The following is a 17,142-nucleotide window of genomic DNA, read 5'->3' as shown; positions in this document are numbered from 1 at the left end:
GTTTTAGAGCGATAACGATTTGCATATGTCCCCTCCTCCAGTTCATACATGCAGGCTCACGGGGCTGGGCCGGGCCGGGCCAGGACAGTGATCAGCTCTTCCCACAGCGCTGAGCACGCCGGCGTGCCGCTGGGGAAAGCGACGGACAAGGAGAATTAAAAGGATGAACAGATACGGAGCCATAGTATGTTTGTAAGAAAATTAAAGATTTGCTCTTCAGATGTTCCAGGCAATGCAGTTAGCAGACAGCTGGCAAATGGGAGCGATTGGAAATGATGGAATAGATCGAATTATTTAAATGAGAAAAAATAAATTCGCCCTAGCCTAGCCCAGCAAGTTGACAAAGCAGCCTACTTGTCTGTGCCCGCGCAGCCCTTTGTCTCTGTCACCGAGGTCATTAAACTCCCGGCTGCGGAGCCCGGGCTGGGCGCCCGCCCGCGGGTCCCGCCGCTCCAGCGGCCCCGGCCCCCCGGTACCCGCCCGCCGCCCCGGGAACGGCCGGGCCCCGGCCCGAGCGATGCTGCCCCGCCTCGTCCGGCACCCGGCGGAGAGGCTGTCGGGGACACAGGGGACATAGGGGACAGCGGGGTCTCCGGGGACAGCGGGGCCCCTGGCATCTGCGGGACAGGGGGCTGTCGAGGGCAGAGGGACGCCGGTACCCCCCGGGGCTGCCGGAACCGCCGGTACCCCCGCGCCGCTGCCACCCCCAGCCCCGCGGTCCCCGCCGAGGGTCCGCGGCCGCTTCCTGCGCCGCGCCCGCCGACGGCACTGCCAGCCCGGGACCCGCCGAGCCGGCCCTGCCCTCGCCCCGGGGGAGCGGGCGGGTGCCAACGTGTCGGTGTGTGTCGGGGGGGGGTGTGAGTGTGTGTGTGTGTGTGTGTGTGTGTGTGTGTGTGAGTGTGGGCACGCTCCACTCCGGGGCTTTGCGCGAGCCGCGCGCATCAGTGGTAGGAGGGGACAGACCGCTCCTGCGGGCGCACCGGCAGCCCCGGCTCCGCAGGTGCCGCCCGACCGGCACCGGCACCGCACGGCCCGGCACGGCTCGGCACGGAGCGGAGGGGCACGGAGCGGCTCGGCTCGGCTCGGAGCGGTTGCCGCGGGACGGGCCGGCGCGGCCGCACTAAGATGTGCCATGAGCGGTCCGGCCTCGGCGCCGACCGGCCGCTCCGCCTGAGCCCCGGGCAGCAGCCGCCCGCTCCCCCGCTGCCCCTGGGGCCGTAGGGCCGCGCCGGCCCGCGCCCTCCCCAACGATGCCCCATCTCTGGCCGGCGCTCCGCGGCGTGCTCTGGGAATACTGGGCAGCGCTCCTGGTCGGCGGCTTCTGGGGCCAGTGCTCGCACGGGATGCCGCATGTCATCCGGATAGGTAAGGCCGCCTCGCCCGCGGGGACGGGCCGGCAGCGCGGCACCAAGTTCGCGGCGCGGTGCCGGGGCGGGGGATGCGCTGCCCGGTGCCGGGAAGGGGGCTGCGAGCGGGCGCGGAGCGGCGCGGGGCGCGGAGCGGTGCGGAGCCTTGTCCCGGCACGGAGCGGTGCGGGGCCGCTGCCGAGGGGGCAGCGCGCCCGGTGCGGGCAGCCGCCCTGGGCACGGTGCAGTGGGGGTGCCGGGCACCGGGCAAAGAGAGGGGGGTGCTGAGCCCCCGGAGAGGAGAGATGCTGTGCCTGCTGCATGGAGGGCTGCGGTGCCCGGTGCGAGGAGGGCTGCCGTGCCCCTGGAGAGAGGGATGCTGTGCCCCTGGAGAAGGGGATGCTGTGCCCGTGGAAAGGGGGATGCTGTGCCCGTGGAAAGGGGGATGCTGAGCCCCTGGAGAAGGGGATGCTGTGCCCCTGGAAAGGGGATGCTGTGCCCCTGGGAAGGGGATGCTGTGGTCCTGGAGAGGGGGATGCTGTGCCCCTGGAAAGGGGGATGCTGAGTGTCCTACGAGGAGGGCTGCCATGCCCCTGGAGAAGAGGATGCTGAGCCCCCGGAGAGGGGGGCTGCAGTGCCCGGTGCAAGGCGGGGTGCTGTGCCAGTGCAAGGCGGGGTGCTGTGCCGCTGCGAGGAGAGGTGTTGAGCCTGCTGCAGTGGGGGTGCTGTGCAGAGGTGCTTTGACCCAGGGCCAGAGGTGCCCAGCACAAGGGACAGGCAGCTCGGGGGGGCCTGCGGCACCGAGCCCAGTTGCCCGGAGGGTACCAGCAGGCTGGTTACGCCACAGCCGCTGCTGAGGGCCAGGCATGTTTCATTAAATTGCTGAGGTTCTGGGGAAAATTAATTTTTAATAATGTTACATAAAGTAATTGCACAGATAACAGCTTGGGAAGGAGTCTATGATCTTTCTTTTTCTAATTAAACGAGATACTTGTTTTAAGCATGTCATGTAAAGAACGGCACTGCTTTTCCGTTACATCCCATGTACTTTGCCATCAGTACACATTCCCAGGGATCTGCTGTCTGCCTCAGTAAAAATTATAAGGAGAGGTTTACCTGTCTTTTCAGGGACCAAATTCTAACCCAGAGAAACTAGTGAAGACTGAATAGATTTGTGAATATTTTAGAGTGGAAAAAATGGGTCTTATTTATCCCAGTGCAACTGCACATCAGCAATGCAAAAGCCAGTAAGAGAAAACTGCCAGTCCTGAGGGACAGCCGCTCTCTGAAGTAAAACACCGTCACCCCCAAGCGTGGTTTTGAGTGACTGCACGGCCGAGATTGTCTCAGGGACAAGGGCTTGATTCCTGCAGGGTGAACATCTGCTCTCCCCTGGACTTCTGTGAACAAGGCACTCCAGGCAGACGTGGTCCTGTGCATGTTGTGGTGCCAGAAACGGTGGTGGAAAAGGTGAACAGAGCTGCCTCCAGGGCCCGGGCCCTGGCGCCGGCTGAACTTTCCCTAGAGCCAAGCTGCTGGGTGCGCTCAGCCATGGCCCGCAACAGCTGGGAATGGTTTGCGCGACAGAAACCCACTCCCAGGAAAGCTCCTGTCTCTGCTGACAGGGCACGCCAGGCTTTGCCAGTCCCACCGGGCAAGCAGGGAGGAGGCAACCCGCTGTGCCGTGGCACAGTCCCCCCCCCATCTACCACCAGCCTGTTCTCACTGAGGGTACCGCACGGCAGCCACGGCATTTCGCTTCCGCACGGCTCCCAGGGCGCAGATCCCCATCAGGACCGTAAGCCGCGTGCCCAGGAGGCTCCTGTCGCAGCCGGGGTGCTGGGCTCGCAGCTCGTCCTGCTTTCAGCTTGGCAGCAGCGGGCCTGATCCTTGGTGGGAAGACCTGGCGTGCTGCCAGGCTGACGCTCCGAAGGAGGTGTGTGAGGGGCTGCAGCTGCCAAACAGATGCTCGTGGAGGAAGGGGCTGAAGTCATTAGGGTGGGGGGTGCCGAGACCTCTGGGCATACCAGCGTGGCTCGTGGGAGACGTTCAAGTGCAGGAGCATCCCTGTGGCTCTGTGGAGGTGTTTAGCCTCAAGTCAGGTGCCTCAGTTGTCCTGAAAATGGATTTTCTAGACAGGGCTCAAAGCAACTGCACAAAGGGATGGCGGAGCTTTCGACTCAGAGACTGCTGCCAGCCCTTCCCCGGAACCACCGGGCTCTGCCGTGGCTCTGCTCCCCGGCACCGGGAGCTCCCAGCTCAGCTCGGAGCTGCCCCAGGAGCAGGGCCGGGGGGGTACGATCGTGCTGGGCTGGCCACACGTACGTGGAGTGGGCAGGTGGGAAGGAGGGGGGCAGGCAGGCAGGGGGGCAGGCAGGGCTGCCCGCCACCGGCACCCCGCTGGGCACTGCCTCTGCCACCACGGTGCCATCACCGTGCCTTGCGCAGGAACGGCCTCACTTTAATTGCGGAGAAATGCCCAAACATTCAGCACCTCGTTTAGCCTTTTTCTTGATCAGTAAAACAAGAGACTTAGAGATCAGAAAAAGGCTTTCAAGGGGCTGCAGGGAGATCTCTGTTTACCTTCGCTCTCAGCTCAAACCGGCGTAGTTTTGACCTCTTTTTCAGCCCACTGGAAAATTGCAGCTTTTTCCCCCTGCATGAATTTGTGCAAAGCTGCTCTGGCTTTCAAGTTATTCTTTTAATTATTAGGTTATGCCAAGAAGCGTAGAACACTTAAATAAGTATTGTTTTAGAACTGAAAATCAAACCAGAGAGAAGCCAGGTAACTTTTCAAAGCTCTCTTGCTTTCCTGTGAAGCTGACTATTAAAATAAATACAGGGAGAGATATCTAAGAACGGGAAGGAAAAGCCAAAAGCGCTCTTTCTCTCATGAGTAAAATATAAATATTTAATCTACACATCTAAACATAATCTATACGTACACACATACAAAGAAAATCTGTGCCTCGTTGCTGGATTTTTTTTATCAATAGGAGTTTGTATCTGAAGCTTATTCAGCAGCTGTTCAATTATTATGCAATCTGTTAAATATTTGAGAATGTACCAGAAAACACCCTCTCGATCTGCTGCACGCTCAAGGTGCTCGATTCAGCTCCGAGTTATTCCGGTATAACGGCAGGTAACCGTAACGGTGCGAGTGGAGTTACTCCGTGTTTACACCACTGTGACTGAGAGTAGTCTGTGATGCTGCCAGCCCTGACTGCGGATGAGATCAGTGAGATGATACCTGTTATCGAGTGCTGCACCGAGCAGCGCAGTATTTGCAATATCATGCCCCTCATATAGCACAAGCAGGGAGCGCAAGATGATCAAGGTACCGTAGGTGGCCTATTTATCCAACCTTCTCTTGGATTAAAAAGCCGTAGTAGCACCCCTTCGAAGGGACAGACGGGAGCTCGATGCCATTTTGTGGAGCCCTAACGCAGCGCGGCGGGATGGCTGGAGACGGTGCCGCACGTGGGGCCTGAAGGACCCGCGTTTCATAGCAGACCGGTTTCGACTGCTGTGCGCCGCTGAAGCACCATCAGAAATTACTCAGAGTGATTATTTTGATGGATGATGTGTTAGCGAGATATACGTGCAGATGAGATGGATGCCAACGGCTTGAGATTAATAAGTAATTGTAAAAAATAGACCACGGGAGCCGTCAATCCAATTTTAGCACTCGCATGTGTTGATTAGTGGGTTTGTTTGTATTCAAGCGCTGCTGCGAGGGGGTGACACCAAAACCGCGCAGCCCCGCTGCCATCGTTGCCCTTGCCCACCCCTGCTCCTGCAGGCAGAGCAGCAGACGTGGCAGGAGGTGACGGGGAGGGTCCCCGGCCCACCCAGCACCTGCGTCCCCCCCAGCCCCGGCCGCACACTCACCTCACCCTTCGTCTGCAGGAGACCTGCGCTGTGCCTGGGAGGGATTTCATTTTGTTCTCTACATTTTAAAAGGAATCACTTTCACCTCTGCGTTCCTGCTTTTGTTGTTTTTTTTTCACTAAGGTTATATTCCCGCTGGTGTTTGTGGCAATAATTATACTTCAATCATGTCTGAAAGTCCCACTCTTGTATCGCCGAAGTCGCTGTGAACAGGACCGGGCTCCAGATAAGCTTTTGAACAAACAGTCCTGCATGGAGGAATTTATCGGATTTGATTTCTTGTAGTCTCTTTCTAGGCTGTGTTCGTGCAGAGAAGGGGTCAGGGCATCGACTGTTTGTATGATTTGCAAGTAACACAGAAAAGACAATCAAATCGGATTGGAGTCTGAGTGGAAAAAAAAATCATTGATTATTTTATATAAATACATAGAAAACAAATTCTGCGGATAATTATCCTCCTCTGTGTGATTGGCTTTTCCGAGGCTTATTATGCCTGTCTGGAATTTTATTTTGAAATCACCTTCCCACACTCTGCAAACAAAGTTTAATTTTTAAAAATAAAGGCAAAGGCAGGCTCGTCGAGGCTGCACAAGGCAGTGCCCACGGCGCTGGGTGGCCGTGGGGCATGTGGGTGCCAGGTTGGTGACCCTGGGGAGGGCAGCTCCAGCGTTTTTCTGTGCAGCCCGAGCTGGATGACGGGTTTGGCCGTGTCCTTCGGGAGGGCTGCCAGGCGCCCAGCCCGGCTCTCGGCGCTCCAGCCTGGATGGCTCCGGGCTGGGAGATGCGGTGTCAGAGCCGAGCCAGCACGAACCCCCCCGGCTCCGGGGGCCACGGAGCGCCCAGCAGTGCGGAGAGTCTCCGTGCGGCCGGTGAGGCGACGCAACGTGGCGGGGCAGGAGCAGGCAGAAACCGAACCCGGACCGACCCGCTTCCCCTGCCCGGCGCGGAGCGCGGCACAGCAGCAGCTTCTCAGCCCCTGAGAGCCGCCGCGGGCTCAGGAGATGTGACCGGGGGACTCGTCCCTGCGGCACGGGAGTGGGCTGAGCTGCCGGGACGAACCTGCGGCAGCTCCGGCGGCGACTCGCACAGGGTGCGGGAGAGCAGAATCCGGCCCCGCACTCCTGGGGCCCCGCGCGCTGATGGGCTGCTTCGGGCTTCTGCTTTCTGCATGTTCACTGTTGCAAGTAAAGTGCTATTTTATTTTTTGCTTGTTTGTTTTTTCCTGGTTTTAAATCACTCTGTTGCCTTTGTGGCTTTCTCCTGCGTTTCCATGCGTATTTCTGTGGCCACGCACCCACTGCTCAAGCATTTAATGGTTGATAAAGTTATTTCAGGTCATGAGATGCTTTGTGTGTCAGATAACATATTCTAGTAATTTCAGGAGGATATAAGGGTGGCAGTGTAAATTGTTTGGTGGTAAATTAATTCTGAATACATTTGAATAACAATGTTACCTCTTTATCGCAGAATAGTCTAATTATTTGATCTTGGCATCCTCTTGAGAACTTCATACAGGAAATTAAGATCAAACCACAAACCAGAAAAAAATAGACCCTCATTCATTCATCACGGGGGCAGGAATAGCGCCAAAATAAACAGACCTACTTAGTGCTGGGCTGCTTCCTCGGAGCGGGCACGTCCCCCCGAGCACGCGCACCGGCGACATCCCCCACGGGCTGGAAGTCAGCACATTTGTGCAGAACCCGAGTGGGGAAGGAGCCTGGCGTGGGCTTTGTGGCACGGGTGGACGAGGTCGCTCTGCCCCTGTGTGCACACACGCGCGTGCGCGCTGCGGGCTCACGCTGCATTGCCCCTTCCGGGTTTACTGCCAGCAGGTGCAAATCCACTGCCACTGCATCAAGCTTAATTTCGTCATCTCTGGATGTTTTTATTGATGAAACTAAACGGAGGTTGATATTATGACGAGATTCCTGCGAAGCCTTCACGACGCAGCCGTGCACAGAACAACACTAAAAGTCATTCAATCTACAGCAAAGTTGGATCTCTCCTGTCCTGGTAAATGAAGTGCTCCTTTGGTACGGATCAGCACTTCCACTAAATTAGCAATCCTACATGAAATCCAGCTTTTCCTCCTCTGTCTGCTGTCAGTGCGATGCCGCAGTCGGCCGGGGCCAGCACGCAGCAGAGGGCACTGTGCCCCACCGGCTCCCATCCTGCCCGGGTGCTTCTGGCCACCTTCCTCCTCCCAGCTCCTGAACGCTGCTTTCCCGTACTAGCTATCATCACTAATTTCCAAGCATTTACATGGAGCAGCTCTGCCAGAACAGCTACGATGCCGGAGTCTCTCAAGGAGACACACTATCAAACAAAACCCGACAGCGCGCAGTCTGTTTGCAGCACGCATTGAGCCTCGTAATCCAACGTACCGCCCTTCTCCACCAGCGATGCTGCGCCATCTCCTCTCCCTCATTTTGGCTAGAGGTTTGATGTGATGCCGTCTAGACTTCCTTTTTGTCTTTGCACACTTAGCAGGCGGCTGGTGGAAGTCTCTGGGCGAGGCTGATAACGAGTTGAAAGCACCAGAACTCAACGGGCGAGGGGGGAGCGAGGCGAACGGTGGAGAGGAGCTGAGGGCTGCAGGCGGGGATAAAAACGGCGCTGGCGCTGCGGCCGGAGGGAGCAGACGTGGACCGGGGAGCGCTGCTTCTCCTGCTCACAGCCACGAGAACGGATGTCGCTGGGGCTGCAGCTGCTGCCGTTTGCAGCGCCTGCCCGGGGGATTCTGCCGCTGCGCCCGCGGGTCCCATGGGCTTCGGGGCACCGTGGAGATTCCAGCTTGTTCTTCCAGGCTGGGATTGTCTTGGTTGGGGCTGACATAAGGGGGATTCAGATGTGATGGGGCTTCATGCATTACTACCATTGTTCATTAACAGTAAAACCAGAGACAACGTGCTGGTATTTATTACTCCCAATAAAGCCTAAACCAGCTGCAGGTCCTTACCACAAGCCAGAGCTCCTGCAGCAGGTGGAGGGCCCAGTTTGCTGCTTTGTCTTTGCTCCAGCACCAGCTTTTCTTTGTGGCTGCCTCTGTCACCCCTTTTGCTCTGCCCCCCAGCCGCCCCCCCACTGTGCTGCCCCGTGGGAACCTTCATCCAACACCACAGCTCCGGATTTGGCACCATGAGACGCTGCCGTGGCGGGTGTTACCTGAGCGTTCAGCAGCATCAATCCTTGTGCTGTAGAACCCCAGCAAGACACTGTGCATAAATCCATAAATACGGATGCGACTGCTCCGTAATTTCTGGGAGGAAGGATAATCCGGAAAATGCCGTTTGGTTGCACACACCGCGGCGGAGAGCTGCGGGGTACCCGTGCATCAGAGGCAAACCCCAACGCTGCTCCGAACTAACCCCAGCATACACCAGTTGCCCAGCCCCTGCAGCGGTGTAAATCAGGAGAGGAACGCAAACCCTGGCCACCTTGCTGTATCTGTGTGATTTAACATTTTAGCCCAGGGACCTGGCCAGGCTTTGGCTTTTGTTGCTGTGCCCCAGCCATCAACCAGCCCCACTCCACGTGGGGTCAGACCTGGGATAAAAATCGGAATTGTGAAGCAGTGAGGGAGAAACCGGCACATTCAGTACTACCCCCGCGGGCCGGGGACACTTGGGAAAGCATCGTGACCTGGAAAACAGCAGGAAGGACAGGGCTCCAAAAGGCTCCCAGGAGCCGGGCAGCCCAAGTGGGGCACAGGCGCTCGCTGTGCAGCCTCCGGTAACGAGGACCGGCACGGGAAGAGAGTGGTCTCTTGGTGATCACAGAGTTTAAAGTCATGAGATGATGCTGATGCTGTGGGAGTGGTGGAATAAATCTGCCACGATGCTCAGTAGTGCAAAAGGACGAGAGGAGGAAATAGGAAATACAAGATTTCTGGCCTCTTGATTAGAGGTTCCTTAGAGGGGGAGACCGCGCAGCCTGGCATCGGCGGAGAGAGACTGCGCAGTAACTACTCCCTTGAGAAGCCGCTTTAGTGGGGCACAAGGTGCTGCACGACGGTGATAAACTGCAAAGATCTGGGCACGGGAGATTTTGGGAACAGGGCTCTGGTTTTCAGCTGTAATTTGCTCCCACCTGTGCCCTTTGCAGCTGCAGGTAAAGGCTCTCCCAGGCAGCCCAAAAGATGCTGTAACACATTTTGTCAGCTGCCTGGGCAAGAGCGTGGCTCTGCTACAAGATGGCTCACTCGGGTATCACACAGCCGGAGCAAACGGAGCTGTCCTGCCAAGCTGCTCTGCCAGCCTCCCCATAGCCGCCCCACAGCCACCCCGCCAGCTGCCCCGCAGCCGCCCCACCAGCTCCCCACCAGCCTCCCCACGCCCACAGTCCCAGCAGTGGGACACAGCTCCTCCACCATGCACGGGACCAGCACTGCTGGTGAAGGTCTGGAGAGGCACTGGTTGGTGCCCGGCTCAGCCCTGCCAGGAACTGATGCACCAAAGATTCACCCACCCAGAGAAAAAGCCTCCAGCATTTTTTTTCTCTGAAGTACAGCCTGGCCTTTTGCTCAAGTCACGCTAAGTCTAAAGAGTACACCAAAACAAAGAGTATTTGCACCTCGGATTAGGAATTTAGTCTGTGTAGTTACCGAGTCAGAAACACATCCCAGTTCACGAAAGTTTTTAAGCAGACAAATAAACCAGCTAATATCAAAGGAACAAAGCAAAGACTTAAAATCACGTAACTGTTCAGATGAATTCTTGAATTTGGGCCTTGCACGTTGCTCATCATGCTGGAAACTGGGCACCCAGGGATCCCCACCGAGGGGTATCCAGATTCCCAGCTACCACAGCACTAAGCACACTACAAAGGCTTTTGGGACTGATTGATTTAAATTAGCCTTCCATCCTTGACATCTGCAAACAGCAGCTTCAGGAGCATTCATTAGCGCCACTGCAGCAGTTCGGCTTGTAACGGTGGTTCACGTCCAATAAGGAATGGGAAGAGGCCATTGACTGCTCTCACACAGGCCACTGGATGCTCATTAGCTGGTAATGACATGTGATTGCTACAGCATGTCCTTTGTTCAGCCCGGGGCCTCGGAGGTGAGCACACCAGCTCTCTGAACTCAGCAGCACCCAGGTGAACAGGCACACGAGCCCTTCTGAAAACAACGGGGCTGGTACTGCAAAATCCAAATTGGATTAAGGATGTGAGGTGTACGGCGAGAGAACCAGCGCGAGCTGTGGGCGGCTTTCCCCCACTTTAATGGATAGATGGCTGTCAGCTCTCACTGATCTCCCAGGATGGAACAGTAAATAAAATCTGGTGTAACCCACAAATTTAGCTGAGTTACGGCTGTCTTTTGGGACTGAAGTGTTAGACTTGCTGGTTAGTCTGCAGTGAATTCAAAGCACTCCGAGGGAAGTCACAGCCATGATTTCGAATTCCACCCCCTGCGAGACACGGCGCCTGCCTGGCTACGGGGCGGAGGGGCTCTTCCCGCTGCGGCAGAGGTTGCCCGTTAAACAGCGCTGATCTTCGTACCACCGGAGCGAACGGCCCCAGCACACGCTTGGCAGAGGATCTGAGAACAGGTTTTCCCAGCAAGGACAGAGGCAGGGTTTGCTCTGGGAGCTGCACGCACCACACCTGCACCGCCAGCGCGGTCCCGGGGTGCCCAGCGCTGCGCGGGCGCTCCTGGCGAGCGCGGAACCGCGGCTGCCCGACGGCAGCGGCTCCGCTGGGAAGTCGGGCTTTACGCCGCCGGTGAAGAGTAATGCGTGCGTCTGTCTGACCGCGGTGCCTGGGAGTCGGAAGGAAAGATGGCTGTTTTCCTTGTCCTATAAATAAAGGTTTTCTTTAAAGCGAACAGGTGCTGCTCGGTCTGAGCCGCTCTGATTCATGCCTCGCTGGCGGGGAATTATTAATCTCTCACACTCTGCACAAAGGTGGCTGCTGTATATTTTCTAGTAAAAATTAGAGCAGATCAAGACCGTTTCCTAACCGTTTCTATAACCATTTGCGTTTTCATACGCACGGAAAGAGTTCTGACAGTGTAGCAGGGCTCTGTTGCTCGGGGGACATCGGACCGTGGCACGGGCAGCGAGACAGTCTGGATCCTCCGTGCTGGAGAAGGGAAGACAAACTATCCTGGCAGGGCACAGCACCAGCTGCGCTCTCATTCCTTCTACTCTACAGCGCGGGCAGCGGAGTTTCCTGGGCAAGAAGGGGGTTTCCAGAGAACTCCAGTGCTGCCCTTCGGGGGCCGTGTCACACCCGTGGGACACTTGGCAAACAGCATCTCGTGCTATTTCCATCCCTGCCAACGCGTGGCTTGGAGCATTCGCCCTGTTTTCTGCCTTGAGAGTCACAGGAACATTATGGCACCAGGATGGGACCTGGAGATCTTTAGAAATAACTCAGCTCGGCAATATCATAGTCCTAACTTGCAGAAATATTTGTATTCTTTTCTACGGATTCCTGTTACAGGAACTTTATCACAGACCGTTTCAAACACTTTTCCCCAGAGAAAGCATCCAGCCATCCGTGTTTCCTTCCTAAAGCACGCCTGTTAGCTGAGCATTTCCTGCTACCTGTTAATGCTGCTATAAGGCATTTCAATGACATGCTTTGCTGAGTGTTTTAAAAGCCTCTCATTTCACCTAAGTCCTACTCCTTTCCTTTGGAAGCAGAAGCTCGCTCCTGGGAAGGAACCATGAGACAAACCTGCCAAAGCCAGACCCAGAAAACTGTTGGCCAGATCTCCAGAGGGACACAGGGGTGGATGGTTTTCTGAGTCCGAGACATTCCATTTTTCATTTCCGTTTTCCTTTGTTCTCCCTTTTTTGCTTGGTTCCTGTGACGTTCGTGCTCCCCTGGCTCTGCTGTCACTCCGCACCCCGCAGCTCGGGCACCGCTGGAGGCGGGTGGTGCACGGGCAGGATCCCCCCTCCGCCCGCGGCTGGCGCGGGTGCTGCCCGTTCCGGAGCCCAGCGCACGGAGGCTGTAGTCACACTCACTCAGCACCCTGGCTGTGAATCAGTATCTGCTGCAGCATTTTGGGCACCTTCTTCCCCTCTGGAGATCTTTTGTGGCTCCCCCAGCCCGGCTGCCGCCGCGCTGTACGGCAGCACCGCAGCTCAGGGCGCGAGCCCCGGCCCGCGGGCTCTGCGGGTTCCTGTGCCCGGGCACCCTGCCCACAGGCAGCAGGAGCGCCTGGAGTGGCCCCACAGCCACGCAACAGAGGTTGACTTCCTAGAGAGCTTTGGGAAGGAAAACTGGTCGTTTAGTGCTGCAGAACTCCGAGATGTTGTTCCTTCACTGGATGTGCAGCAGAAGGTACACCATGATTAACCTTAAAAGTATAATCTTTCTCTTTGCCTGTACCAGACAGATTTATAATATTTTCTCTTTCTTTTTTAACACTGGATTCTTAGTGCAGATGGTGATTTATGGAATAATCAATTTCCTTATCTATGTAATACATTAAAGCGATCCATCAATGCCAGATAATCAATCCAGCTTGTGATTTTAAGTGTGTAAGAGTGTATGTCTGTGGACTTGTATATATATTTTCATCCTGTATTGTTGTCAGGCCAAATAACGTCTCCCTCTCTGTATTCCTTTTCCAGTGACTTTTGTTTATGGTGTGTAAAAGAAAATCACGACATTATATTACACCTTGTAAGTTTTACGGTACTTGAGAGGTTTATGCGGTATGAATGTAAAGGGCAATGCAATAATGCAAAGGGCAGTGAGACATTTTTAAGCACAGAAGGATACACACGGAGCTGCAGAGATAAATCTGGGTGGATAATCATCCCACAGTGTCTCTCCTATTTATGAGAGAAAAAGACATTCACTGCAAATCATGCTTCAGGTCATTTTTGCCCTGGTCTCTGGTTCTGCTTTGCATTATAGGCTGCTTAAATTGTTCTTAATCTAATTTGGGATCTCTGCCCTGGTTTGCTGCCCGTGCTCTGCTGTGTCCCGTGCCCAGCCGAGGTGAGCTCACCCCCGGTGAAGGACAATGTCATTCCCCATCGCTTACGTGGTACGTTGGTCTTGTGCAGTTGAAGGGCTTGGGTAGATGGAGGATCGTCTGGCTGTCCTCTGTTTAGGAAAGGGCTGATCTCGAGAATCAACCGTGGCAGGAAGCCAGGAGAATCGGAATTGCCAAGCCTGAAGGTTAGAGATGGTTTAGGTGAGGAAGAAGAGTCTGGGTCCAAAGTCTCCTCACAGTTTGGGTGTTTGCTGCCGGAGTCTGCTCAGGCTGAGCTGGGCAGGAAACTGCCTCGGAGAACAGGTCCGGGAATTTCAGCCAACGGACTGTCCATATGAAGAGAGAAACTTCACAGCATCTTGCTGGTGTTAGATTTCTAAACAATCAAGCAATGAATCCTTCGCAAATGTGAATATTCAGAATTCAGCATTTGTAATTAGCAGTAGAATCGGAGACAAACTGTCATTACTTTCGGAGGTCAGCATAAGTTTTATATGCAGGTCACTGCTCCATGTGCTTCATTCAAAATCCAATTTGGTTTGTGGGCTTACGATGGCAGAAGCACTGATTATTTTGCTATCTCCACATGGTCAGTACTTTCTGTTGCAGGAAAAGATTTTTGCTTTAATTACTTTCAGTTTTAACTGTCTGGCACAGAGACAGGATTTTCCTGATTTGAACCATCACATCAGAAGTTGGAAACTTAACTGGAGACTGAAATCTCGAGAGGTGGCAAAGCCCCGTGGAGCTCCCGCGGTGCCGGCACCTTGTTCCCCACCCACGGCGCCGGCCGCTCTCCCGCAGCCCAAACCACGGTTGCAAACCTGGGCAGGTGTGCACCTGGGAGCAGAGGAGAAGCTGCAGGAGGATCCTCCAAATCCTTGTCCCTCTCCTCTGGCCCCAGTTCTGCAGAGCCTGCAACCCCATCGGAGCTCGCTGCAAGGTCCTGCACCTTCTGCACCTCTGGATGCCACCACAATTCTTTTTTTTTTTCTTTTTCTTCAGTAATGCTATGACCATTTTAAGCTGAAACAGGGACCTGTAAAAAGGAGGTTCTTGGTTTAAATTTCTGGTCTATAAAATCTTAAAGATCTGTTCTTCCTTTATAGAGAAAGAAAACCATTTTCTTCCTCATTTTATGCACTTTTCCTCTTACAAATTTTTATTTCTGCAAGATCAGTTTTTGTCGTCTTTACTTGTAAGAAATTCAAAATGAGTCCTTGGACATTTAGCTTCAGGGTGATATCTAGCCTCGCCTCATAATATTTGAATGGAAATAGGATCTTTAGTTTCTTTTCCTATTTATCTACATCATGGGGAAAGGGTTATCCCAAAAGTGTGGTGCATAAGCTTAGATGAAGCTGGCAACCTTTTTCAAGGTGTAGAGCTTGTCTTTGCACAGATTATCAACTTCACTTAACATTAAAGTTATAAATAGAAGTGTTGAATATGAACAATCCTCTGCTCTTCTAGCAGCCACCTTCAATCCCAGTGGTGTGTTTCCATAGACAAGACCAACTTTGTACACGTGCCCACCTATTTATAAACCCATCAGGAAAAAGACAGTTATATCGATATTTACTTAGTTTTCTTATACATTAATCTGGTGGTGGTGAGTTGAGGAAAAACATGAAATATTTTCTTGTTTGCAGCATAACTTTATACATTCAGTGCAGTGATTTCATCATTTCCTCCAAGCAGAGGGAGAGCAACGGCGTGCTAAAATCTGAACCCAGCCTGACTGGCATATCCTCATCTTTACATTATGAATTCACATTTAGTTCTAGTACTTTTTGGAGGCAATTCTAACCTAAATAACTTCCACTCTCTTTCCTTCTCTCTCCACTCCAGGGATCCCCCCATACACGTTGAGTGAAGCCACAACCCAACCACACACACGAGTCACAGGAAAACCCCACGATCCTTGTCCAGGATTTCACCTCGGCAGGCGCGACCTGCCACTTGCTCTTGCCTGAGTCCCAGCCTCAGTCCCCTTCACTGCAGCTCCCCCTCTATCTTCATTTTGGATGCTCAACTCCACCCCCAAAAGTGGAGTGAAGAAATTAATACAGTTTACATCTTGAACAAGCTGTACTTTCTCCTATTTTAAGAAAAAACGGCATTCACAGGCTTCCTCAGCAGCTGGTTGGGATTTTTGCCTATTGCCAGTGCTTGGAAACAAAACGCTCAGTGTGTTCCCTTGTTTCCTAAAGATGCTCCGAGGTGCCCCCAGCCCGGTGACAGCACCCCTCTCCCGAGCTGGCCGTGCCGCCGGCCCCACGACGCGCCCAACCTCACTCCCAGGAGCCCACCTGGGAGATTTTCCCCCAACCTGGTGCCCGTCTCTGTTCAGCACTGGCCCACGAGTCTGATCTATATCTTTTGACTGCGTTATTAAGGTCATTCTACGTGGTTACATGACTCTTTGTGCACTGTGAGTGTTTGTGGGGAAACCTATTTCCACATGAATTATGAAAGTTTATGCCAAGAGGACTGTAATTCGTAAATTGTTATGACAGCAGCATTTTGAAAGAAAACACAGAGAAACCAGGGTAATAAAATTTGCCATTAAGGGAGTGGACTTGTGAGTCCTGGAAAGAATTCTTGTCCAAGAATTATTTATGATCATTACACATCGAAATGTGTTTTTGCATTTTTATTGCTGGCAAATTACTTGAAAACCCACTAGGGAGCTAATGATTTTTCCTTTGCGGCCACACTACTTCATTTTGGGTTTTTTTATACATCCAGTTTTGCAACCTGTTAAGCCATCACTTTTGATTCATAATAACAATAATTATTTCTAAATAGCCTGGATGTTAAAGGGTTAACCACCCCTTGATTTCAGCTGACAAAACCTACATGACAGTGATGGATTTCAGAGGGAATGGCTGGTGGCACCTGGGCAGGTTCTTCCTCTGGATTGCTGTGATGGTGCTAACTACCCCTAATGCGGAGCACGCGTTATTTATGTTCTTGAGTAGCTTCTCATGAATTCCAAGTTACTCCCCGGGATACGCTGAGCATCCATGGTAAGAACACCATGGCTGTAGAGAGCAGTAGGAAGCTCAAGATCAACCTTAACACAAAGGTTAAGTGAGTGCTAAATTATTCCCTGCCATGGTAATGGGGGGGTTACACCCGTTGTTTCTGATGTGCCATCTTAGAAGGAGCCTCCTGGTGCAGCACGGGTGAGAGCTGCCGGCCAGGGAGCAAAGCCTGGTGCCAGGCCATCTCCTGTTGGCCCTCCTGGAGCCCTTTGCCCCGATCTGGTATTCCCTGGACACAAGCAGCAAACGGATGGAAACGTTCGTTAGATGTTGGGGCTCGTGGGACATTTGTATGTTCGTTACCAACGTCAGTGACAAGTGGAGCACAGGACTAATTGTGGGTTTGATCACAACATCGCGGTTCGTTAGAGCCGCGTTTCCTTTACAGACTTTCAAAGCCTTATTTTTAGAAAAGCATTTTTTGATCTTCCGTTGGCTCCTGCTCCGTGCTGTCACAGACACCCCGCGTGGCTTCCAACAAACGACTTTGCTCTTCGGTGCCTTAATGCTGCGCTTGGAAAACGGGGCTGAGCGCTCCCCGCTCCCGGGCGGAGGGGTTTAAAGACTCCAAGAGAGTCTTTGAGCACCCAGGCGGGTCTTTGAGGCAGGCAAATAGGTACGAGCAGGCACAGCCCTGTTAAACCAGTAAAATACTGAGATTACGACCCGGGACTCTCTGACTGGAGTCATTCTGAAAAAAACGAGTATCCTAAATATGCTTAACTGCTTATTTAACGTAGATTTAAAAAGTTATTTATTGAAATTTAACAACTGTTTACTCAATATGGGACTGTAAAGCCTTAAAAACATACTCTTAATAATCCCTTGGTATTCGACTAATGTACAATAGTGTGTGCTATTACATCCCAATTAAATCCCTATTTGAGACACT

At 53.7% G+C, this 17,142-nt stretch overlaps 1 protein-coding gene across 1 annotated transcript in view; it reads left to right on the top strand.

Annotated features, from left to right (window-relative positions):
- The first annotated feature begins 1,250 nt into the window (after positions 1-1,250).
- Positions 1,251-17,142, top strand: part of GRIK3 (glutamate ionotropic receptor kainate type subunit 3) — a 114,651-nt gene continuing 98,759 nt past the window's right edge. The window contains exon 1 of the mRNA XM_086626059.1: positions 1,251-1,365. Within this exon, the coding sequence (XP_086482185.1) occupies positions 1,251-1,365 (115 nt within the window). The remainder of the gene's footprint in view (positions 1,366-17,142) is intronic.

Source organism: Tauraco erythrolophus, chromosome 24, assembly GCF_009769465.1.
Source record: "Tauraco erythrolophus isolate bTauEry1 chromosome 24, bTauEry1.pri, whole genome shotgun sequence".
Lineage (NCBI taxonomy): Eukaryota > Metazoa > Chordata > Aves > Musophagiformes > Musophagidae > Tauraco > Tauraco erythrolophus.
The sequence above is the reverse complement of the archived record's forward strand: the minus strand, read 5'-3'. Positions and strand labels throughout refer to the sequence as shown.